Consider the following 12,843-nt stretch of genomic DNA (forward strand, 5'->3'; position numbering starts at 1 on the left):
AAGTGTGTGTGTGCTTTCATGTGTATGTATGTATGTATGTATGTGTATACACACACAAACATATGTAGGATTTTCTTTATAAAACTGGAATCATACCACATAGTTTTATGCCTGCCCTTTTAATGCAATTTTTAATTATATTTTCTATGCCTGTCTTTGAGATACAATTCTAAATAACTACATCATTTAACTGTTCTGCTATTGAATATTTATACTTTTTATTGCTTTTCTGTCAGAAGCCCCCAAAGATTATTCCTGTATATAAAACTTTGACTACATCTTATTGCTACAGGATAAATTCCTAGAGGGCAGATTGCTAACTCAGTGAAATTTGAACCTTTCTAAGGCTATTCATACAGTTGTAAAACTGTCCTCCAAGGGTGGCTGACCCACTCTTAAATCTCTAATGGGTTCTGAATATAAAGCATTGACATTGAACTTTTATAAAACTGGAATATCAGATGTGAAAATATTTGTAAAAATAATGAATATGGGGCTGGCCTGTGGCTCACTCCCACAGGAGAGTGCGGTGCTGATAACACCAAGGCCACGGGTTCGGATCCCATATAGGGATGGCCGGTTTGCTCACTGGCTGAGCGTGGTGCTGACAACACCAAGCCAAGGGTTAAGATCCCCTTACCGGTCATCTTTAAAGAAAAAAAAAAATAATGAATATGGTACCTGTTATAATAGTATATTACCTGCCTGACAAGGCTATGATAATGTGACTTTATCACATTTAATCCTCACACTGACACTTTCACTGGCACTTTCAGCCTCCTCCATAAAATTGGGGGGAAATGGCCAAATATTTTGCCTAAGGCCCCACAACTCAAAAAATGTGGACCCAGGAATCAAGCATTGATTTCCTGATTTTGAAGTTTTCAAAGTTTATACCACTGTAACTCAAGAACTTAAATCGTCTTTGAGTTCTGACATGAATACTTGAGGGGAAGGAAGTATGAAGTGAGTTGAAGTAGTAGATAGGAGGTAGAAAAAGAGTTAAAAAGCATAGTAAATCCTAGTTAAAAGAATTTACAAACTGACAAAACAGTGTTAGCAGGGTATTTTAACCAATTAGTATTTATTAAAAGCCAGTGGTGCACCAGGCACAGGTGTTGTCCAGTGGGCTAACAAATACAAACGATGTAACCAATTTACTTATTAGCTTATCTGATTAAACAAAATACATTTCATAGAAATGATTATAAAATGCATTACAGATAGAAACAGAATATCTTTTATACTTATCGTTCTTATGGTACCCTAAATAATTATTAATAAAAACCAACCAACCCATATGGTAAATAAAGTTAACAAACCACCAGTTATTTAATTTAGTCAGCAAAGGAGAAAAACATAATATTGTCATGCTGAACTGGGGTTCAGCATTCAATACAGACATCCTGTTCCAAACTGCTAACACAGTCCACCTATAATCTTAAAAATTCACTGTTTTTCATCCTGTATTAAATCACTATTACGCCTTTTGGTTTAAAGATTAGTTTTGGTTTTAAGGTAAGTTTAATTTAGTACTTCAGTCCCATGCCTCACAGATTCTTGACCTGAGGTGGGTTAGAATCACTCCAATTATGTATCGATTACAGGATCAAAACAAAACAAAGCGAAACATAAACGGGGTGGTTTCTTCTACTTTGCCTGATATTCTTGTCGAAATTGAACTGAGATATGCAGATAATTTAAACCAGAACATAACAGTGGGGGGGGGGGGGGGGCGACAAAATGTAGGTGTTATTTGTTTGAAGCAAGCCTGTCCATTTAGAACCATTTATTGCTTTTTTGAAGACTCATGGCTAATTCTTTAAATGACCATTTGAGTTCGTTAGTTTTGTGATATATCCCTTAGCTTAAAGGCTGGTTAAAAGGGGTGTAAGGCAGGAAAAGGAGGGTGGGCAAGACTGAAAAGGTGTGGAACGGAGTGTTTGCTGACATCATCACGATAACCGCAGAACCACAGTCATCCAAGAGCGTCCGCCAGGCCCCTCCTGAAACCTCCAGAAATGGGTCTGTTGACTTCAGGCAGCAGCAGCAAAAACTTTCTCAGAGAGTCAAGGTCAACCATTATTGCACAAGAACCAAAAGTATTCCCCTTCCCCTCTTTCCTGAGCTGGAGACCTCCAAGTGCAAACTTGTCTGGGTTCTCATCCGCTCGCGCCTCTGACCAGCAGGGGGCGCTCTACCAGGGTGCCTCGGGGAGCACCTTCTTCAAAGGGAAACGTGAGGTATGACGTTGGCCCGAGCAATCTGGTCGGTCAGTCACCATTCTCAAGCAGCTTTTGTAAGTTGTTTTGTATCTTGAAATAATAAAAGAGAAGCTCCTATTATTAAAAATAAGGACTATATGAAGGGCATATTGCTATGGCCTATATAATGCTTGAGGTGAATCTATTCTACCTTGAAAAGCTACACGGGTTTAATTTAGATGAGGCAAATAAATGATTTTTCATGGACTAGAACTCTAACAATCCCCTTTAAAATGAAAGAAGATAGGGATAAAAAAAAGGAGTGGCACAAAGATGAAAATGTCAGTAGAGGTTGAGAGAAATCAGAAGTAAAAGAAAAACTGACAACATCAGGTGTGACCAAAATGCACAGAGACAATGGGAAACTGGTCTTTATAGAACCCATTTGATGGTTTTAATCAGACAGATGCCATGTAATAATGCTTAACACTCCTGTTAGAAACTACGCAACACTTCCAAGAAGATTGTGAATATTACAGCGACAGGGATCAACCATATAATATGTTTGGATTTTAAGACTACAGTCAAGTGCTGAGTATAAAAATGTTCTCAGTAAATGTTTCTTAGATAAACTTTAAGGATTTCAGAGCATGGAATTCTCAACAACCAAAACTATGGTGAGAGTAGGGAACCCTGCGAATCAAAAGAAAGGGGATGCATTCTTCCTGGAGGGACAGTCTGTGCCGTCCTGCAGGTGTACTCAGGGTGAGTGCACATGAAGGGGATCCAATACGTATGTGCCAGGAACCTGACACATCTCACCTCAGCCACACCACACCCACACAGGCAGGTTTACACATGGAACTGAGGGCCAGAGGCTAGGCAGCATGACCAGCTACACAGGAAGTCAGTGACAGAGTAGGCGAAAAACAAAGGTCTGACTCCAAAATTCATGCTCTTTCTATCATACTGCTCCACCATTAGCGCCACTTTCAGTACTAAGAAAATAATCATTTACTTCTTTACCTGTAAAAGGCATTGCCTTCTCTTCCCACATTCCTGCTTCCTGTCTTCCCCAACTATCCCTCAGGACCAAGGAAAAATGGAAACCAGGAGTGGGAAGGTAGAAAAAGAAATGAAACAAAGGACCAATATCCAAAATACACAAAACATGCCTACAAAGACAAAAAAACCCAAAGGTAAAACAAAGGTTTAAAATAGGTTTAAAAATAGGCAATTTATAGGAGAAAACACAAATGGCCAATAAATACATGAGATGTTCACCTTCAGTAGTGATCAGGAAAATACAAATAAAAACCATAATGAGATCCAGTTTCACACTGTCAGACTGGTAGTGGGAAGCCTAAATGGACTAGGATAGTGCCAAAGGAAAGACAACTTGAAGAGACACCTGAAGACATTCTTCACAGGACTTGCCAGCTAATTAGTTAATCAATGGCAAGTAAAAAAGAGGAAGGAGTTAAAAATTATTCTTTGATTTCCAATGAGGATGGCTGAAAGGGCAGTGATGCCATGAAGAGAGATAGGGAAGTCAGAGCAGAAGATCATGAGGCTCAGACATGCCCAGTCCCTGAAGGAGAGTAGAAAGGAATTGCTGGTATTGAGTAAAAAAGCTGGGCCAGGTCTCAGACTTTTCCAAGGCACGTAGCCGTGTTTCACCCGCAGGCTGTGCTGGTTACTGCCAGAGGGGCGTGTACCAATCAGAAGGAACAGGGGTGTGGCCTGGGAACTCTTTTTTCAATACTTCGACTCCTTTTATCAAAGTGTGCAACTTACAACTTGTTACGTTAAGATGTGCATTTTGACCACAAATCTACTTTTCAGTGATTCTGTTTTGGGACTAAGGTGGTCTCCACGGGGACAACTGTAGGCCTCCCTAGCCTCCCAGCTGGACTCTGTCCAAAGCCCCACACAAGACATGCCAACTGTTGGCCTGCTGTGAACAAGCCCTTCTGTTTTCTGTTCCCTTGTTACAGAATGTGGTGTCCTGGCCAGGCCTGGCAGGAGAGTGAGAAGAAACACAAAAGGAGGCAGCAGGATTCCATGTTTTTCCAATCCAAAGAATATCATTTTTATGTCAGAGTGAACAAAATTGAAAATTAATACCACCTCATTCTCTAGGTCCACAAGAAAGCCAGACATTGGTAAACATTTTTTTTTTTTACACACACATACACACAATTGTTAATTTTCAATTCTCAGAACCTAATGTGTTAGAAAGAAAAATTTGGGTAACCAACAATACCTTCTGTAGGTTGATATTGGACGTAAAAGAGAAAACGTTTCCAAGCTTGCTCATGGATACAATGATTCAATGTGAATAATTTGTCCTGTCCTGATTTGGTTTAGAACAGAAGTTTGGAAACTCCTTTGCTCTCAATACTTTCATTTTTAAAGGCTTAATAACGTTTAGTGTAGGAAAACAAAGACAATTTTACTCATTTGTATTTCATATTTCTTCCCAAGTAAGTGTGATTGCACTATTATGTAAAGTTACCAAATACTGGGCATTTGGCATAGCAGTTCTAACTGAACACTTGATTCTTCACTCTGAATCTTGCCTTAAGGATTGGGGTAAAAACAAAGTTGTTATCAGATGGAAAAGGATAGAAATGTCGAAAGCAGAAAGTAAGACATGTTGATGAAGGTTTACCTTCTGGGATATTCTGGTGAGCCTATCTTTTTCTTCTTGTTCACCCTCCTACCGACTTCTAAGAATGCCACAAGCTAAGAACACATTTGCTCTAGATTTGCCCTGTAGGAAAATCTACATCTTGACCATCAGTGGCATTATCAACAGGCCTAAGGCTGGGTTTTGAGAAGCAGTAAAGCAGAAGGCTTCTGTAGTGGATTGAACTGTGTCTCCCCTAAACTCACTAAAGCTTGAACTGTGTCCTCCAAGTTTTATGTATTAGAAACTTGGCCCCCACTGTGACTGTTAAGAGGGTGGGAAATCTTATTCTGGTAATTGGAAGGTAGGTCCTTGAGAGGCGATTAGATTGTAGGACCATGCCATAATGAACGGATTAGAAATGGTGGTCATGGGCGTGGTTCTGAGGGCTTTAAAAAGAGAGTGAATGAAATTAGTCTCTGCTCTACCTTTCTGCAGTGTGATACCCTGCCATCACTGAAGTCATCACCAAAGAAAGCCTTCACCAGCTGTGTCCCTGGACTTTGGACTTCCTAGCCTATGAAACTGTAAGTAATAAATTTCGTTTTCTTTATAAAATACCCAGTTCCAGGTATTTTGTTATAAGCACCAGAAATGGACTAATACAGCCTCTAAGCACAACATTGTAGTCAGACAGATAGGTTCAAATCCCAGGTCTGCCAACTTTCTAGGTGTATCATCTTGAGCAAACTAATTTAAAACCTTGATTCTTCCCTATCTTCCCTGTCAATCAGATAGATTGACACCTATCTGCCAGGGTTGTAATAGGGATTGAATACAGTATTTTCTGTTTGGCAACAATCAGCCAGGGTAGAGGTGAGGTTGCATTCTCTAGTAGGGCCAATGGTTTCCAGTTTACTCCCCTACTGTGTCCCTACACTGAGCCCCAGTGCCAGAAGACATTTACCATTGGGCAGCATGGTACAGAGACATATGTATAATCAAGGAGGAAAAGCAAAAAGCAGACCCACAAGACCATGTATTTCAAAGAAAATGAGATTAAAACCTTTTTCTTTGTAGAAATAAAAAAATATTCTTCCATATTTACTATGCAACCCCCCCTGCTGAGTTTGGCCATTTGGGTTGTCTGCCGCACACTGAAAGCATTTGCATGTGTAATTCCTGACCCACAGCAATCGATAGTCACTGCCGTGATTGCCCCCCCTACACAGGAAAGAAATAGGTCACCTTTTCTAATTTCATTATATTAGCTGTAAGCTCTTGGCAGAGGATCTCCACATTTAATTGTACTTGTGACCCCAGGCTGGATGGCGCTGTCTGCCTGTAAGAACAAAGAGAAAAATTATTATGGGCAGGGACAGCAAAGAAAGAAGTGAAATGAACACATTTTAAGTTTATTTGAAAGAAAACTAAGTTATAGTAGAAGAGAGTGAGCATTTCACTTGTTAACTTCAGAAAGGCCCTGCAGTGATCCATAACTCCAGGCTAGATGTTTAGGGAACTAATTCTTCAAAGCTCAGCTGGAAATCTCTTAAGCTATTTTTGTTTAAGTGGCTGTGTTGTGCCTTGGCTTCCAAACAAAAATCAGACAATTCTCCAGCATGTGGTTTCTCAGACCTCTTTTATTAACCCCTAACATCCTCTCTATCCCCACCACAGCATAAATTTGCAAGAATTATTGCTCTTCTCAGTCACACATGTATTTTATAATGGGAAGAGCCATTTACACTAGAACTTTCAGAAAGTTTAGGAATGTCTTTATCTAGTTAATCAAATTTCCATTAAAGTGTGAGATTTTTGCAGATTCTTCTTTGAGACTTGCTGCACACATATGCCCTTGTCTTATAATCTAACAGATGTATTCAATATTTACTCTTTGACTATTTATGGCATAGACTCTTACTGTGGAGCCCTCTGGGGTCCTGTACCAGCTAACACTGTAAGAAACTTAGAGATGTATTTACATTTTCCTGGAGAAATGGTCTAAACCTGTTTATCTGATTTTCATATTTCCCGGTTTATATCATCTCTACCTTTCTCGGTTGTGATTTAATTTTGGCTGTTAAGTTTTTGTGTAGCAGTGCCTGGCCTATTTTATATAGGGTCTATTTTTGAGACATAAGTACTTGGTAAATTATTGATGATTATCTAAATCTTAAAAAAGCCATACTGGCCAGCTGCCAAAATTAAAAAAAAAAAAATCTTAAGAAAGCAACTAGACACCTTTCTGTTTTCTAGTACTGAAACAAATAGTGTATTCTTTATCTTTAACCCACGGACTTGGAATCTAAATTCTCGATTTTCTACATGAGGGATCTGATGCCCGGAGAACTGACTTATCAACATGAGATTCTCNAGTTTTATGTATTAGAAACTTGGCCCCCACTGTGACTGTTAAGAGGGTGGGAAATCTTATTCTGGTAATTGGAAGGTAGGTCCTTGAGAGGCGATTAGATTGTAGGACCATGCCATAATGAACGGATTAGAAATGGTGGTCATGGGCGTGGTTCTGAGGGCTTTAAAAAGAGAGTGAATGAAATTAGTCTCTGCTCTACCTTTCTGCAGTGTGATACCCTGCCATCACTGAAGTCATCACCAAAGAAAGCCTTCACCAGCTGTGTCCCTGGACTTTGGACTTCCTAGCCTATGAAACTGTAAGTAATAAATTTCGTTTTCTTTATAAAATACCCAGTTCCAGGTATTTTGTTATAAGCACCAGAAATGGACTAATACAGCCTCTAAGCACAACATTGTAGTCAGACAGATAGGTTCAAATCCCAGGTCTGCCAACTTTCTAGGTGTATCATCTTGAGCAAACTAATTTAAAACCTTGATTCTTCCCTATCTTCCCTGTCAATCAGATAGATTGACACCTATCTGCCAGGGTTGTAATAGGGATTGAATACAGTATTTTCTGTTTGGCAACAATCAGCCAGGGTAGAGGTGAGGTTGCATTCTCTAGTAGGGCCAATGGTTTCCAGTTTACTCCCCTACTGTGTCCCTACACTGAGCCCCAGTGCCAGAAGACATTTACCATTGGGCAGCATGGTACAGAGACATATGTATAATCAAGGAGGAAAAGCAAAAAGCAGACCCACAAGACCATGTATTTCAAAGAAAATGAGATTAAAACCTTTTTCTTTGTAGAAATAAAAAAATATTCTTCCATATTTACTATGCAACCCCCCCTGCTGAGTTTGGCCATTTGGGTTGTCTGCCGCACACTGAAAGCATTTGCATGTGTAATTCCTGACCCACAGCAATCGATAGTCACTGCCGTGATTGCCCCCCCTACACAGGAAAGAAATAGGTCACCTTTTCTAATTTCATTATATTAGCTGTAAGCTCTTGGCAGAGGATCTCCACATTTAATTGTACTTGTGACCCCAGGCTGGATGGCGCTGTCTGCCTGTAAGAACAAAGAGAAAAATTATTATGGGCAGGGACAGCAAAGAAAGAAGTGAAATGAACACATTTTAAGTTTATTTGAAAGAAAACTAAGTTATAGTAGAAGAGAGTGAGCATTTCACTTGTTAACTTCAGAAAGGCCCTGCAGTGATCCATAACTCCAGGCTAGATGTTTAGGGAACTAATTCTTCAAAGCTCAGCTGGAAATCTCTTAAGCTATTTTTGTTTAAGTGGCTGTGTTGTGCCTTGGCTTCCAAACAAAAATCAGACAATTCTCCAGCATGTGGTTTCTCAGACCTCTTTTATTAACCCCTAACATCCTCTCTATCCCCACCACAGCATAAATTTGCAAGAATTATTGCTCTTCTCAGTCACACATGTATTTTATAATGGGAAGAGCCATTTACACTAGAACTTTCAGAAAGTTTAGGAATGTCTTTATCTAGTTAATCAAATTTCCATTAAAGTGTGAGATTTTTGCAGATTCTTCTTTGAGACTTGCTGCACACATATGCCCTTGTCTTATAATCTAACAGATGTATTCAATATTTACTCTTTGACTATTTATGGCATAGACTCTTACTGTGGAGCCCTCTGGGGTCCTGTACCAGCTAACACTGTAAGAAACTTAGAGATGTATTTACATTTTCCTGGAGAAATGGTCTAAACCTGTTTATCTGATTTTCATATTTCCCGGTTTATATCATCTCTACCTTTCTCGGTTGTGATTTAATTTTGGCTGTTAAGTTTTTGTGTAGCAGTGCCTGGCCTATTTTATATAGGGTCTATTTTTGAGACATAAGTACTTGGTAAATTATTGATGATTATCTAAATCTTAAAAAAGCCATACTGGCCAGCTGCCAAAATTAAAAAAAAAAAATCTTAAGAAAGCAACCAGACACCTTTCTGTTTTCTAGTACTGAAACAAATAGTGTATTCTTTATCTTTAACCCACGGACTTGGAATCTAAACTGATGATTATCTAAATCTTAAAAAAGCCATACTGGCCAGCTGCCAAAATTAAAAAAAAAAAAATCTTAAGAAAGCAACTAGACACCTTTCTGTTTTCTAGTACTGAAACAAATAGTGTATTCTTTATCTTTAACCCACGGACTTGGAATCTAAATTCTCGATTTTCTACATGAGGGATCTGATGCCCGGAGAACTGACTTATCAACATGAGATTCTCAGTAGCAGCTATGTTCTCACCCCTGGGCTTGGAATCTGGGGGAAGGTAGTGCCACTGAGGTGCCTACAATCTACAGGCTGTTAACATGTAAACAAAGCTGGTAATATGTATGGATTCAAAAGGATGGCTCTTCAGCAACTGAGGAATCAGATTACATGTGTGAATTTAGCTACTTGGTAGCAGAGATGGATTACCCTGGATGAGGTAAGACATTGGGGAAGCTCAGGTATTGAAACAGTATTTTATTAACACACCACCCTTCCCGTCATGGGTGTTCCCTGACCTCGTGTCATATGTGATCTTTGTGATTTTTCCTTTAAATGATTATTTTTCAGATTATACTTCCTCCTGGGTTGATCACTTCAGTAGCAGAATGACTATTCCATTTGCCTTCTGTTAAGTGGAATTTCCCCTTCACCATCACCAAGTTAATTAAATGATAACAGGACATGAGGTATATTTTCCTAATAAAATCAACTCCTTATGTGACAGTGAACTAGTAGCCTACAATCTAGAGTCAACTCTTACTCTAAGTGTATTAACATTTTGATCAAGATGGGAGAGGATAAGGGCAAAGTATGAATCTGTCCAGACTATTTATTAGGCTTCTGCCTTTTATTAGTTCAAATGTATATTTATGGTTCAAAAATAATCTGCACCATACATGGAAGCCACAGAACAAGACCTTTAGGTAATTCTTAGAGAGAAAAGAAAAGTCATAGAAGAGTACAGCAAAGTAATTCTCTAAGAGTAGAACCCAGACCAACACCATCTGCATCACCTGGGAACTTGCTAGAAATGAAAATTCTCAGGCCCTATCCCAGACCTATTGCATCAGAAACTCAGGGGATGATTGTTTTACTTTTTCAAAATTCTACTGATTATTTTTGTTCACTTTCTTTTCTAGATAAATGAAGACTAGCTTCTCAGTTTCTATAAAATTGTCATTTGAATTTTGATCCTGAATTTACAGATGAATTTGAGGAGAACTGACATCTTCACAATATTGAGTCTTCCTATCTAGAAATGTGTTGTAGCCCTCCATTTATTCAGATTTGCTTTTACTTCTCTTAATAAAATTTTCTTTTTCTTCATAAACAAAACAAAACAAAACAAAACAAAACTCAGGGGATGGGCCTTTTAGTCTGTTTTAATAAGCCCTCTAGACGATTCTGATGCACACTAAAGTTTAAGAGCCAGTAGCAGACTGGGAGCTTTTGTAGTGATACAGACCTGCATTTCAATCTTGACTCTGTTATAAGCTATAAGGTGTTAAGCTAACTGTTTCTCTGAGTCTCAGTTTCTTCACCTGTAAAATGGGAGGTTATAAGGTTATAGTACCTCTCTTATAAGGTTATAGTACTGGTTAGCTCACTTGGTTAGAGTGTGGTGATAACACCAAGGTAAAGAGTTTGAACTCCCGTACCAGCCAGTCCCCCCCAACCCCCAAAAAATTTATGGCAAAAATAAAATGAGGGAAAAATTGTTTGTATTTGTATATGCATGTATCCATTCTAACAGTCTCTAGAACATGGTAGCACTCTGTAAAGGAGTAGCTCTACTTCTAAAACTTGGGCTAAAAGTATGCTTTTTAACATGAAATAATGTTTTTTTTTGGTGGCTGCCCAGTATGGGCATCTGAACCCATGACCTTGGTGTTATGAGGCCTTGCTGTAACTAACTGAGCTAGCTGGCCAGCTCTGGAGTAATTTATTTACTTTTGAGGCAATATAAATCTTCATGTAAATGGGTTTAAAGGAAAGTGCTCTATGTCTGAAAAGATTGAATTAGGTCAGGAATGTTAAAAAATGACTAATGAAAAATCTTCACAGACACATTCAGCTAATTACTAGTCACATGGATCTTTACAGTGGTCAAGAATTTTGCAAATTAATGAGTTAATATGAAGATGCAATATGATGAAATGTGCTGAGTTACTTGAATTGTTTCTTTCTTTTTTTTTTTTTTCCTTTTTTTTGTCTTTTTTCGTGACCGGCAACGGATCGCAACCCTCAGTGTCGCGCCCGTACCGGACCGGGACCGGCAACGGGATCGCAACCCTCCGTGTTGCTCCCGCACCTCGCTCAGCCAGTGAGCGGCCGGTCTGTATGTGGGATCCGAACCCTCGGCGGGAGCGCTGCTGTGCTTCCCAAGCGGCGCACTGTAGCAGTGCGCCACCGGGCCGGCCCATGAATTGTTTCTTTTCTATGAATGTCTTCACTTGCTGTCATTTTACAAAAATAAACTTGTACAGTTTAATAAATGGGCCAAGGTCACAACTGTATCTTAGGATAGTACAGCATGATCATACAAAATTAGGCTTGTTTCTTTCCATATTACTGGTGACCCTATAGCAACTCAAGAACACTGCAGGGTTAGGTCATTCATTTCTAGGACCCCCCCCATCTTTTTACTTTCCACATATACCTTACAAAATGTCTCATATAGAATGTATCCTCAAGTAATGTTTGCTAAAAAGGATTCTAAGCTTCAGGTCAATTATTACACTAATCTAAATAGCAAGCAGATGATAGCTCTGGAGGGAACTGTCTTACTCAGTATTATGGGTGTCCACAATGGAGGTTAGTGACCCCAGCCTCTCCTCCAGAGTGTTAATTCTGTATCTCATGTAGAAGGTCGAGATGATTAGTGCACAGACACTGAAAGGGATAAAAGAAAATTTTCAATAGGTTAATGGCTAGGACCTGATACTCATCAAACAACAAACTCAGAGCCAATGCTGTACACTCCATGCAAGACATTTTCCAAAATAACTTGGCTAAAGAGACTTTAAAAAGTTCTTTTTAAAACAGGCTGATGTTTGTCATAAAACTTTATAGCCAGAAGGAGACTTAAAATCCTCTAGCCAAAGGCCCTCAATTTGCAAATAAGGTCCATTCCAACAAGATCATTCAAGGCCAGTCCCAAGTTGGGTGACCAAGCCAGTACACCTCTTCCCTCTGGGTAGTGTCTCCCTCTGCTAGAAGAGCCTGGGCAGAGAGTGCCCAGCCTCGTTCTCTGAAGACACACAAACTCCTTGCTTTATCAGGAAAGCAGACTGGGAATATCCTCCTTGGTTGTGAGGAACCGCCTAGAACTGAGTCAGGCTATTTTCAGAACAACTGGTTACAAGACTGGAAACTGATTGGGAAGTTACGAAAGTTAATGCCTATGTTTTCTGTAAAGGTAATGACATTTCAAAGTTGTTTTGGTGTCTGTCCAGAGGACATGGGACAAATGGAAAAACAAATAACAAGGATAAAGATGCTTCATAATACACAGAACTATTTCCCAACTAATAGTATCCACTCAGAATTTAGTCCTCTGCTGGATTTGGATAATCATTAGGAAAATGTGATCTAAGCCCAAGGAAAAAAATGTTGAAGTAG

General features: G+C 39.2%; 1 protein-coding gene across 1 annotated transcript in view; it reads right to left on the bottom strand.

Moving 5' to 3' along the window:
• Positions 1–1,056: 1,056 nt before the first annotated feature.
• The window catches only part of GRAMD3 (GRAM domain containing 3), a 67,741-nt gene continuing 55,954 nt past the window's right edge, over positions 1,057–12,843 (bottom strand). The window contains exons 12-14 of the mRNA XM_008578956.1: positions 12,010–12,114; positions 8,173–8,266; positions 1,057–2,315 (exon numbers count right to left, since the gene is read on the bottom strand). Of these exons, the coding sequence (XP_008577178.1) occupies positions 2,274–2,315; positions 8,173–8,266; positions 12,010–12,114 (241 nt within the window). The 3' untranslated portion in view covers positions 1,057–2,273. The remainder of the gene's footprint in view (positions 2,316–8,172; positions 8,267–12,009; positions 12,115–12,843) is intronic.

This window comes from Galeopterus variegatus, unplaced genomic scaffold (genome assembly GCF_000696425.1).
Source record: "Galeopterus variegatus unplaced genomic scaffold, G_variegatus-3.0.2 Scaffold1790, whole genome shotgun sequence".
In the NCBI taxonomy this organism is placed as follows: domain Eukaryota; kingdom Metazoa; phylum Chordata; class Mammalia; order Dermoptera; family Cynocephalidae; genus Galeopterus; species Galeopterus variegatus.